Here is a 14,000-nt window from a genome sequence, read left to right as displayed (position 1 = left end):
CCTAAAAAGTCTAGTCAGTCGAAACTGTATTCCTCTTCCTGTGCGGGACGACCTACTAGTCGTCTGCACTCGGGCGTGTATCACCAGTCACCACAGACGTTCAATCTTCACGTATGGCACATTTGCAGAAATCACTAATGGCCAAAGGTTATTCTCTCAGAGTGGCCTCAGCTATCACTGCAGCTCATCGCACGTCTACACGTTCTTTGTATGACGATAAGTGGAAGAAATTTGAATGTTATCGTCGGGTCAGAGGGATCACTTCCCCTACTACTGCTTCGCCCCAGGTTGTTGCGGAATATTTACAACATTTGCGGACTACAAGGAAACTCAAGGGTTCCACTTTAGCAACTTACTTGGCGGCTATTAATTCGGTTTTAGCTACGACTTCCGGTACGAAGGTTTCAACGGAACCGGAAATGCAGTACTTGCTTCAATCTTTTAAGCTAGCCGACCAATCCAGGAAATTCCGTCCACCAGCTTGGGACTTATCCGTGGTCCTTCACCACTTAGTGTCTGAGCATTATGAACTCTTACAGGACGAGGATTTTGAACAGGTTTCGTTCAAGACATTTTTTCTGATTGCCTTGGCCATGGCAGCACGAGTATCAGAACTTCATGCTCTAGATGTCAACCGTGTCCGTTTTGAACAGGGTAGACATGGCAAGGTATTTTTGGGATGGCGCTGGGATTTTGTCACTAAAACCCAGTTGCCGGGTCAACCTGATCGCCTTTTTACAATCCCACCTTTGTCTACTATTTTGGGTCTAGAGGATGTCGAGGATCTGTCTCTCTGTCCAGTTAGAGCGCTTCGCATTTTCCTTAAAGCATCGCAAGAACACTGCCGCTTCCGTAAGAGACTGTTTATACCCTTGTCTACTGCTTCCAAGGCAGAAGTATCTCGCACAATTCTCTCTACGAGCTACAATACTACGAGCCTACACCCTTTGCCGGTTTACCGCCACCTACGGCATCCAACCCTCATGAAACCAGGGCATTGGCTTCTACTATGGCGTTGCATAGTAACTGCTCGTTAACTGCTATAATGGAGGGTTGTTTTTGGCGTTCTGACACTGTATTTTCGTCTCATTATCTCAGAGATGTGTCGGTGACGGATATTCAAGGCCTTCATCAGTTTGGACCACTCATCCTTGCCCAACAGTTGTCAGCGGCACAACATCGCAGATAATGAACTTCCTTGTGCTACGATGCTATATGGATACCCATTAGCGCAGATGATCACCAGTCGCGATCGTTTCTGCTTGTGTGCAATCTAAATAAATCTCCTCTCAATTTAATTTGAGACTCTGGAGAGTCGCCACCTCACTTACTGTCCTCAGCTCCACTGAGTACTTACGTCAGTGAAGTGAGTAATTCCTGAAGTGTTACACTTTCGTAGCGTTCATGCTCCTAAGTACCTATACACATCTATGTGATCTTACTGTGGTAAGTAGTGGAAGTCATAAGATGATGTTGTGGTACTGAACGTTAAAATTGTGAGTTTTTCCGATTCAATTACCCTTTCACCCTCCACGGGGACGGTGTCTGTGGGGTTTTTTTCGAAGCAGGGGCTGACCCGATACTAGTCGTTAGACTTTTATTACGGGAGTGCCTTGAAAATCGTGGCGATGCGACTGATTACACTTGCTAAGCTGCGTCCTTTCACTTTCGTGAAGGTAGTGACTGAACACCACATTGCTCAGGAATCCCGGGAGCACTTGTGCTTAGTAAGTCAATGGGTTCGAACTAACCCTCGCACGTAGTAACTTTGGTAGTTATTGGCCTGCCTTGTAGTTGCTTCCTACGGTTGTTTCGGCATAACGCTTAGCTGTTATCGCTTGATCTTCGGGTAATCTATGACCCACCTTCCTACCGTGGGATAAGTGCAAGTTGTGAGATAGGATAAGTTTAAAAATTTGGAAATTTTAACCATAAATTGTATATTTATTCTATCTCATGCGATAAAGTCCCACCCTACCTCCCCACTACTTAGATTACCATCGTTCCCGGTTTTGTCCTTTTATGGCTCCAAGATCGAGAATGAGTATGTAAGGTGATCACGTGGGTGAGGACTGCGCATGCCACGTGCTGTCACGGACTAGTGAGCATGGCTAAAGCAGGAAGGCATGCACAGCACGGGGACAGGGACAAGGTAGGCCTGGATCAAAGGTTAATTCGTTTCCACTCATGGTCGAATGAAGAGAGAGAGGTGCAAGTTGTGAGATAGGATAAGTATATAAATGTACAATTTATAGTTAAAATTTCCAATATCATTACCATGATCAAAGTGTAGCTTTAGTCTCTCAATTCGGGCATCTCTGTCCCTGTCAATACGTGCACGGCGTTTCACAGCACCACCATGACCTGTCTGTCGTCTAAACCGTTTATCTGCTGTTTTAATCTTCTTGATTTCTTTTATCAACTGGTAAATGTTTGGATTTGACCGGGGCATTCTCCTCTTTAGTCCATTGTGAAACCCCTCCAGGTGGTTGTTTGAGCGAGGTCCGGTGTTCTCGTACTGGTTTCAGATATTACAGGGAAATCTGGCGTCGTCTGTATCAGTATCCAGCATGAAGCACCGTCTCTATATGAAGTAACAAACTCAGCTCTCTGAAGCTATGCCATTTTGACGCTGAGTGTGTTTATATACGACATTGCAAAAAAGAATAAGATGAGATGAGAAGGTCTTGTTAACACAGAAAAAGCAGCTTAGGTGATCAAAGTAGAAGACAAGTAAGTCATGTTTATACTACAAAAACATGTATGGTTGATCAAAATATCCTACATAATATGGTGAGTAATTCATGCTTATACGATGAAAACATGTATGGTTGATCAAAGAAGAAGATAAGTAAGTCATGTTTATACAATCAAAACATGTATGGTTGATGAAATTATACTAATGTAAGTACATGAGTAAGTCACACAGACAATGTACAAGATCTATTTGTTTAATGTTAACAGCCAGTTGGGTAATACCCATTATTATGATAGGGGTGGTAGAACTGACCATTATAATTATTGTAGGTGATATGAGGTGTAGGCGATATGAGGGCAAGCCGATCAAGGTAACATCGGCCGACGAAGAGTTTAAAATATATACTCTGTTAATCAATTAGCATCCAATCAGCATGTTTACAATTTAATCCTTTCTGTATATTGGCTGCACAACCTGTGCTGTGTGTGTGCATCACCCATAATCTATTACTTCTTCTTGTTAAAGGGGTGGTGGGGTAGCCTAGTGGTTACAGTGTTCGCTCGTCATGCCGAATACCCAGGTTTGATTCCCCACATGGGTACAAGGTGTAGAGTCTATATCTGGTGTCCCCCGCTGTGGTATTGCTGGAATATTGCTTAAAGTGACGTAAAACCCAACTCACTCACTCTTGTTGTTACACATAGTGCAGTACTGTACAAGATATCTCTCTCTCATCAGTTGTAGTCACTTTAGTCGACATTTCTCCCCACGCTATTAACAGTATCTTGTCTTATGCGGTAGTTGTAGTACAATATATATATGATTGATGACCCAAAAGATTTTCCATGACAAAACTTGTAACATAACGATTTCTTCCTCAGAAGCGAGGTTGTGGTCGAAGTGACAATAATATTGTAAGTAGTATTATATTGATACCCACCTCGCTTCCACGAGAGAAATTGTTATGTTATAAGCTATGTCATGCAAAATCCTATTGGCCATCAATCAAATACATAATTTACTACCAGTAGAAAGTAGTTTTGATTTTGTAACTCGGTGAAAACAAACCTAAATAGCATTTATCCTCAGACTGGCGGATGTTTGCGACAGGGCACCGCCATTTTTGAAAATCGTGAAGTCACGGGCTAAAGTCTGTTAGAATTAATGAGATTATGGTTTGTTTTCATCAAGTTAGAAAATCAAAACTAGATTAACTAGCTTAAACTCTTCGTTGGCCGATGTTACCTTGATCGGCTTGCCCTCATATCGCCTACACCTCATATCACCTACAATAATTATAATGGCCAGTTCTACCACCCCTATCATAATAATGGGTATTACCCAACTGGCTGTTAACACTAAACAAATAGATCTTGTACATTGTCTGTGTGACATGACTTACTCATGTACTTACATTAGTATAATTTCATCACCCATACATGTTTTGATTGTATAAACATGACTTACTTATCTTCTTCTTTGATCTACTTGTAGTTAAATATGTATTTGAATCATGACCAAAAGGATTTTGCATGACACAACTTGTAACATAACGATGTCTTCCATGAAAGCTAAGTGGGGGTCGAAGTGACAATACTGCGCGATAAATTTCTTGCTACATTCAAAATCATAACTAAAAAATCTATTAAATAAAAACACTTTAAAAACTATTTCGAACTTATCATAAATCTAGAAATATTCACAAGACAAAAGCCAAATTACAAACAGGCCATACAAATTGTATTCTAAACAGACAAATTCACACAGTGCAACGAAACAGAAACGGCCAACTACACTGCATATACTACAAACATCACAGAATGGTGCTCCAGAGTTCACTAGACACTAGCACACACCTAACACTACAAACACTTCTAAGCTCACTAAATAACACCCAAACTTTCAAAGCCTTAGGTATAATTCTTATCAATACTGGCCTTCTACTTCGCATATAATCCCATATAACCAGATAGTGCTTACTCAGAAAATACAAAAACAAAACATAAAAATAAAACACATACTAACTTTTAAAATACAAAAACAAAAACTAAAACTAAACAAAACAAATACCAACTTAACAATCCCGTAATTCATTCCCGACCACTTCTTACAAATTTCCGAATTCAAAGTTCATACAATTTTAAGTATGCAACCTTAACGCTTTTTATGAAATTCAACTGAAACTTTATCCCATGTTACGCGCATGGTACAGGCGTGTGTATCCTACTTCACTGCATACACTACCAACAGCACAGAATGGTGCTCCAGAGTTCACTGGACACTAGCACTACAAACACTTCTAAGCTCACTAAATAACACCCAAACTTTCAAAGCCTTTGGTATAATTCTTATCAACACTGACGTTCGAGTTCACATATATAGGTTCATTCTCAGGATGTGGACAACCTGAAATTTTGTATTCGAAGGACGTGGACAGACGGTCTACCCTTGATGTCGTCTGTTTTTTAAGTAAGGGATTAACTGGTCTGGAAGTGATAAAATGTGAACTGTTATCCAGAATTGTTAAGCTGTCGTGCACTCTGTTCACTCTGGTAAGGGTGGTAAGCATATGACTATGATAGGTGAGTGAGTTCACTCAGAAATTGTTTGCAGTGGTGATTGATTTCATAAAATGTGTTCACTCCGATAAGTATACACGCTAAGTGAGTAAATTAATCAGTGTCATTAAATTGTACTATATAATTCTGACAAAATGAGGTCAATGCATAACTTTCGCTATGGCAAGCGTACAGTTAGATTACAAATTTCTTCCAACATCTCGAGGTGGAAGATATTTCTGCGTGAATGGGCACACATACAGAATCCTGAAGAGAAGAAGAAATGACTGGTGTTCTTGGCATCAAGGGTTGTAAATCAACTCTATCTACAGTCAACGACATCCTCACACAACCACCCCGCTGTTCCAAATGAAACTAAGGTTTGTAGATGTTTAATAACCGTGGGGACATCAGCATCATTGTGTTTGCCGACACAGTGTCTTATAATTTTTTTTTAAAACTGTAAAAAGAAACTTGTTTCGTTTCCTTAAAATTTCACAATTTAGTATTGCCTGAAATCTTGCTATCACACATTCTGTCTATTGCCTGGTGTTAATTAGCTCAGTAACCCATTCGCACGAAGTGGACACTTTTTTCTGGACTTTGTTTTTACACGACACAGAGTGTCCACGTCCCGAGAATACCCCCACATAATCCCATATAACCAGGTTGAGTGCTAACTAATTATAAAATCAATGCATAAAAAAGTACTAACTTAAAATATACAAACACAAAACACAAACATAAACAAAACAAGTACTAACTTTAAAATAAAAAAACCCAAAATATTAAAATAGATAAAACAAGTACCAAATAAACCATCCCATAGTTCATCCCCGACCACTGGCAAATTTCCGAATTAAAAATTCATACAATTCTAAGTATGCAACCCTAACGCCTATCGTCAAATTCAACTGAAACTTGGTCCCGTGTTACACGCGTCTGTGTCTCGTTGCACACGCGTGTGACACGGGACTCAAACGTGTTGCACACCCATGTCACATACGTGTTACACACGTTCCCAACACGTTCAAAGGGAATGAACTTTTAGGCAGTAGTGTAATTATTCCAGAAGTACATTCTTGTCAAGTTAGCCTGGTAGGAATTCGGGGCTTTATGGTTGAAAGTGCTGTGCACTGTCAAAATAGATATTGAAATGAAAAAGCACATAATTTTATTGTTGAGGTAGCTGGAGCCGTGTGACTCTTTTCTTTCAAGTTAGTGAAATTCCTTCATAAGCTTGGAATAAAACTTCATGTGTAATCTTTGGATGCCTTGTACTACGATCAAACTGGAATGTAGATTTAAAATTCAAGCAAGTTCATTTTTCCTTGAAGGTTTTTGAAAGTCTAATTGGACTACTTTCATAATATTATGCATATGTTTTACTGTTATCCTTGTGTCTTCATCAGAGCTGTAGATATGAGAAACCAACTCCAAGCAATGGAGAGTGAACTGGCACAAGTTGATGATGTGCAAGACCATCAGGTGAGATCAGATATTTATGCATAACTAATAAAGTCAATATATCTTTGATCTGTGATATTATATTTTTCCTTATCCTGACTCATGCTCTTTTGCTTGTCTTCTTCTTCTTGCGAACATAGTGGAACACTTGTATCTCCTTAATTGAAGCTCCCTTCAATGTAAAATCACTAATTAGTACTCACCAAGAGTTGCCTCCCTTTGCCCCTGCGCGGGAAAGGCGGCGCCACCTTCTGGCCTCATGCTTCACTCTCTCCTTCTTCGCCCAGTGAGCAGGATGTGAGAGCGCCTGTGTCTCCCTACACACTATATCCTTTGTTTATTTTTAGTTAGTTACCTCTTATAGGCATCTATAGAGGTTTAGCTAGTATCCTTCAACAATTATGTATTGATATTTAGTCGTGGTTCTACTGTTTATTCACGGGACGCCGTGTTTGTTCAGTGGATTACGTTGATGAAAATCTGTACTGTTTGCAGGTTACGTTTTTCTGCTGCTGATCCGCATTTAATATGACCTAGCTGTACTGCGCCATGTTCATTTTCTTCACGTTGCAGTTGCTGTACTAATTTATCCAATTCTGCCTTTAATAAATATTTACTTTGCGTTTGAGACGCGCAGCAGATAGGTCACGTAAGCAGAGTCTAGCCATGACTGATACACCTGAACCCCTCGCCAGTCTACTGCTGTTGGTCGACCCCCTTCCCGTCTGGTGTTCCGCTAGAGCGGTGGAGAGGCGTGGGACGTAGTCCGCCGTCTCCAAGAAGCGTCCTGCTTCCCCAGACATCCCGTCGTCGCAGCCGAAGACTAGAGGGCTTCTACTTCATCTCAATGCAGACTTCGCACCCCCAGGGCAGCGTCGACCTCTGAGGGGAAATCAACGAAGTCTACTAGGACTTTCTCAGCCGAGATTGTTCCCGTCGCAGATTTGGGCCTGTATGATGATCAGCCGATCATCATACCTGATGTACATCAAAAGAATGACCGATGTCGGCAACAGTGATGTCAGCGCAGATCAACATGCAGCCTGATGTACCAACGCTGATGTTCGATGATCTTCCTGAGGGTCCCGTCGCTACCAACGCTGATAGGGCAGCAACTACTTCATCGCAAATCGTCCCAGGCGACCTGATGCGTCAGATTATGAAGATGATGTAAGACCGCTATGGTCCGGAGAGGCAACCAGCCTTGAGCCTTCGCGAAGGCTCCAACGTAGACGTCACATCAGAGGGACCCCCCGTCAGCGAAGCGACTGCTACGGAAAGCCATCGTCGAGGAAGCCACCTTCGCGAAGGTAGTCACAGCCCACCTCCACGAAGGACCCAGATGTTCAGCATTCGCGAAGGCCTTCACGAAGGACAACTAGATCACCACCTACCTTGGACGCCGATGATCAACGCTCACGAAGAGGTTCGCAAAGGAAGATCCTTTCATCCCTGGACCCAGCCTTCGCGAAGGTCAAGTCGTCACTTCTCAGGACCGGACTCAGATGAAGCTTCGCGAAGGTCAAGTCGTCACTTCCCAGGACCGGACTCAGATGAAGCTTCGCGAAGGTCTTCGCAAAGGGCAACAGTAACAGGCTACGAGTCATCTTCGTCCAGAAGGTCACCCAGGGAAAAGCCTCCGCGAAGGGCAACCCAGCCCATAGCAAACACTTCGCTAAGGAAGTCCCAGGCCGCCTCCGCGAAGGAGCCAGAGCCTCTCCAGTTGCGAGGGACATCGCGGAGGAGGAGCGCTTCGCCGAGCCCACACCCTGTAGAACACAGAGGTCGTTCGCGAAGCAAGCGCTCATATATATTGATCGGGCTCTGACTCGATACCTTCGCGAAGGTCGCGAAGGCTAAGTGGCTCCAAGTCTACTTCACCCAGAAGATCTAGAAGGGATACTTCGAGAGCTTCGCGAAGTCTCCGGCGTTCGCCGAGGAAGTCTCCTCCAAGGTCTCCATATACTAGCCACTCGTCATATATAGCCACTCGTCAGTCCGTTCAAGACATCGCATGAGTTGTCTATCAACTGTATGCCATATGCCGTCTACAAGCCTACGCGAAGACAATTGGACAGGCTATTTACAACACAGAACGTCGCTGTATTAATTAGTCAACGACGTTTCATAGATCTTCACAGGAATCAACTTTTCCGTATAGATTGCTAGATATGCAATCCCGGACTACGATACGATTATCTACATGCGTGACCATTACGCAGATTTGCAGACAATTCAATATCGAAATTGAACAGCAGCCTTGTTACAGCGAGTATAACTCATAATCGTCAACGTTTTCTGAGAAGAAATATGTACAACAAGTTCAGATTTAATTCTACAATTATGACGATGCATTCATGTATACAGTCTACAAGCTGACAACTTGCAAGTTTATTGTACCTTTATATAAGGAAGTCGGAATTATATTCAAGACTGAAGTTACTTTCACGACAGCCAGGAAAATAACCTACCCAGCATTAATATTACAGAGCGAGGTATTTCGCGCCGAGAGGTTTCGCGCGTTTACCATTAACCCTCGAAACACGTGGTCACTTGGGTAACTTCGGGAAGCTACGGTGAAGACCGACGATTGTTCTAATATCAACGACGGCACTATATTATACAAGGTTCCTTTTCCTGCTACACAGGTGACATCACAGCGCGGGTATTCTACAGAATCAAAATGCCTTGTTCTGATTGGACCGCGATGGACAACGACCTACGCAGAAGTCGATCATAGTTCACAGTTCAAGACTTAGGTTGCAAGTGACAACAATATATCAGTGAACGAGCAAACCTCCTTACAGTCCAGCTAATCTGAACCTTCATGATTGGGCTGCCTTCTTGAGGTTAGAGACCTCCCCTGTCAAGTAAGGACGAGGGCACGGCAGTCAGGCAATTTTTTACATAAAGTTCAACGATGACAGTTACACCTGGTTGTGCACCTACATCGTCAAGGACTTCGCAGCGAATTTACCTAGACGACGGGATACAAGTGGATCCAAATCCACAGCGTCTCAGACTACAGTTGAATTTCATCATCAAGCTACTAACACAACTAGATGGTTAGTAAACCTACTTAAGTTGGACCTAGAACCTTCGCAAGTTCTGCTAATTCTAGGTTTTGAATTGTAACGGCGCAGAATCGTATAATTGTACCGGAGGACCATGGATCAAGATCCAACAGTCAATTCCACAAGCCTTACTCAGTGGCAGAGCCTGTTGGGGTTACGCACTTCAGCTCAAGACATGACAGGCAGAGGCATACTACAATTACATCCGTTGCAAGTCATCATCAATTCGCATCTAGACGAATCTCTACCGTTCAATTTACCGGTTCAGGTCAAACCTCATCTACTATGGCGGAACAAGAGATCGAATGTTTGAATAGGCGTCTCGTTAATAAGAGCTGGAATCGATAACACATATATCTGCTGGAGATGCAAGCAGTGATACGCCTTTATGCAATGTAGCAACTTACTACAGTATACTCAGTGGTTGATTCACACAGTCAATTCGACAGTGACGGTTTTATGTGAACAAACTAAGCTCAACCAGGTCCCCGAACCTATCGACTCTATGTTTCAATTGTTCGATTTAATCGACAATCTCAACTTACATGTCAGAGCATATCACATTCCAGGAGCAAAGAATGTGATAGCAGACGCTCTTTCTCGGCCACACATAACATCGCCGACAGAATGATTGCTCCATACAGAGATATTCACTCAAATTATCAAGGAAATAGGAACTCCACTAATAGACCTATTTGCCACTCGATTAAAAAAACAACTGACACATTCGCATCGCCAGTCCCAGACCCACTAGCATTGGCAACAGACGCACTAAGCTTATCGTGGGAAGGACTCAATGCGTACGCTTTTCCGCCACCAGCGTTAATCTCACAAGTTTACTCAAATCAGTCAAACGCAGAGCCTCCATCTGAATTTGGTCGCGGCCTACTGACCAGCGAGAACGTGGTTTCTAACTCTTATTCAAGAAATCGGACAACCAATACTACAGCTTACAGAGTGCTCGAATCTGTTAATACATCCGCACACCAAACAAGTGCACGGAAAGCCAGAAATATTCCTACTTCACGTATGGATTGTATCAAGGCGTGTCTGAATAACAGGTTATTCAGCCAGAGCGGAAAAGCAGTCTAGCTTGACCTGCGTAACTCAACTTGCAACTTATACGATGACAATTAGCACAGTTTGTCAATTATGCTGCAAAGAAAGGATTTACAGCTAAGTTTCATCATATCTTAAGCATTATGGTTACATTATAACATGTATTAGCTAACAAACTCTACGGAGTTTTTGGCTATTATATATGTAGCTTAAGTTTTGTTTTCATATCTTAAGCTCAGTACTATGTTTATATCATATAAGTATATTAGCTAACAAACTCTAAAGGGTTTTTTGCTATTATATATTTAGCTTAAGTTTCATCATATCTTAAGCATTATGGTTACATTAAAATGTATTAGCTAACAAACTCTACGGAGTTTTGCTATTATATATATAGCTTAAGTTTAATCATAACTTAAGCTCAGTACTATGTTTATATCATAAAAGTATATTAGCTAATAAACTCTAAGGAGTTTTTGCTATTATATATTTAGCTTAAGTTTAATCATATCTTAAGCTCAGTACTATGTTTATATCATAAAGTATTTTAGCTAACAAACTCTAAGGAGTTTATACTATCATATTAACAAGCTTAAGTCTATTAGTCTTAAGCATTGTATTAATGTTATATATACTTTATCATAATAAGTAAATTGTAATAACCTTTATATGGCAGCTGATAAGTTAGCAGCAGGAATTCATCAGTTCAGTGTCTTTATGAAGTTCCCATAGGGTTATTACAATCATCACAGTTCAAATCACTAATTATTAAAATCCAAAGTATTATATATTCCCACCTCCTTTTCCGTAGGATTCTACAAGCAAAAGAGCATGAGTCAGGATAAGGAAAAATATGTAATTTTTGGAGTAAAATTGATATTTTATACTTATCCTGACTCATGAGGTAAGCCCTCCCATCCTCCCCACATAACACTTTGGATTTCCCTGTAAATTCAAGTGTTGGGCTCACTATATCAGGAGAGAGTGAAGCATGAGGCCAGAAGGTGGCGCCGCCTTTCCCGCGCATGGGCAAAGGGAGGCAACTCTTGGTGAGTACTAATTAGTGATTTTACATTGAAGGGAGCTTCAATTAAGGAGATACAAGTGTTCCACTATGTTCGCAAGAAGAAGAAGACAAGCAAAAGAGCATGAGTCAGGATAAGTATAAAATATCAATTTTACTCCAAAAATTACATTTTTTTTGTAAGTCATAGATTTTCTGTGATGTTCACGTCAGGATAATGCACTCTATTTTTACATGTGTGTTTTATATATTTCAATTCATCCAGTTGTAGTATTGTATGTTATGTGACAGCCAATGGCATACCCGATGTGGGCTCTTATGGTTTAGAGCAGAGACCATTGTTTCTGAAACTATTAATCCACTATTGAGTTACTTAAATAACTGTAACAGCCAATAGTATAGCACTTTGATATACAGCAGGAAGTATTTTATGTTTGGAACAGTTTGGCAACTAACCGTTAGAGGCTTCTTGCGGGTTTGCTACATTAGATCATGAAATGAATATGTTTTCATATGATACTCTGACTACAACAAATATGACTTATAACCTGTGAAATTATGACATGTATGATATGTGTGTCCATTCTCTGACAACTAACTGATTTCAAAGCACCAATAGTGGTAAATTGATTGTCATCGCTATAAATAACAGTGAGTTTGTCTCATCTGCCAATCTGTTGACACATGACTTTGCCAAATTAATGTAAACAGTAAGGGATAAAATTTTGAATAGAATTAATAAAGAGGAATGAGGACTATAAGGATCACTATTGCAGAAGTAGAGGGAAAGTTTTGTGACCTTTACAGATGAGGCATGCTCCATACTTCATGAATCACAAGCTGATGACACAGCCCATAAAAATCTCAAAGCAGCAAAATCAGTTTGGACATACAGTCAAAAAGCACTTAAATGACATGGCACCCAACACAGATGTGTATCCCCAACCAGGTGAAATTGATATTGATCATCTCGAAAAACAGGTTCCACCTCTACTTCTCATATTGATGCAGAATATGTTTGATAAACCCAGAAGTCCATCTGCCTGCCTAAGACAAAGGATCTTGATAGTGTCTGTATGCCACATACTAATGCAAACTTCTCAGCAGTCATTTGTTTCCCCACTGCTCTTATCTACTGGGCTATTTATCCATCAGACAACACGGTCCCGTGTTGCCTTACATCTTCTAGCTATCCTCGGATTGAGTGTCTCCTATGACTAAGTTTTAGAATTTGAATAAGCTGCAGTAATAGCTCAACACAGTGATGATATACCTCAAGCATCACAAGGAGAAGTCTCGTCAGGCTTTTGTCAGTGGGTCGCTGACAATTTTGACTATAATGAGGACACATTGAATGGGAGTCATTCAACACATGTTATGGGAATTGTGGCATGTCAAACGCCAGCTCATCAAAGTCCTATGCAGATACATAGAACAAAGGTGTCTTCATCTGATTTCCTTTCAACTGGAAACTTTGGAAATTTGGTGCATCCATACAAGCAGCCATTACAGAATCTTATGGCTGATGTGAAATTTTCAGAATTACCTCAAATAAACATATCAGTGGGTAAATTCCTTCACCTGGATTCAATGTGGCTCCTGTCAAGTCTTTACAACAGTTCATCACCTAACTGGCAAGGCTTTATGTCTGAGATTGCAAGTGGTCATTGCATCTGCACATCAGTTGTCTACAACCCGATGATACCCTTGAATCCCCAAACAAATGAGGCTGTGTACAGCATCATGAAGTTTGTTGATACTCAGAGAATAAAGCTTGGACAATGTTGTGCTCAACTGACATTTGATCAGCCTCTCTATTCCAAAGGCTACATTCAAAACTGACAACCCTAGTAAGTTTTCTCATGTTCAGTTAAGGCCAGGAGGATTCCATCAACTTTTGTCATTTCTAGGTGCTGGGTGCAAATGTATGGAGGACAGTGGTTTGAATGAACTTTGGGCTACCATGTATGCTAGGAAGAGTCTCCCAAAGATGTTTGAAGGCAAGTCCTATTCATGCCTTTTGACTGATGCAGCACTCCATGTCACACTATTGGGAGTCTGACAAACTGACAAATGCTACTGAGCTTGATGATGGAGAAGTATCCATGCCTGAAGAACAT

General features: G+C 41.2%; 1 protein-coding gene across 1 annotated transcript in view; it reads left to right on the top strand.

Moving 5' to 3' along the window:
* The window catches only part of LOC124278117 (structural maintenance of chromosomes protein 5-like), a 387,080-nt gene that overhangs the window by 157,366 nt on the left and 215,714 nt on the right, over positions 1–14,000 (top strand). Inside the window, exon 9 of the mRNA XM_046713865.1 lies at positions 6,669–6,744. Coding sequence (XP_046569821.1) covers positions 6,669–6,744 — 76 coding nt within the window. The remainder of the gene's footprint in view (positions 1–6,668; positions 6,745–14,000) is intronic.

The sequence above is a fragment of the Haliotis rubra genome, unplaced genomic scaffold, assembly GCF_003918875.1.
Source record: "Haliotis rubra isolate DU_JTF1 unplaced genomic scaffold, ASM391887v1 Scf231, whole genome shotgun sequence".
In the NCBI taxonomy this organism is placed as follows: domain Eukaryota; kingdom Metazoa; phylum Mollusca; class Gastropoda; order Lepetellida; family Haliotidae; genus Haliotis; species Haliotis rubra.
This window is presented reverse-complemented; position numbering and strand designations above follow the sequence as displayed.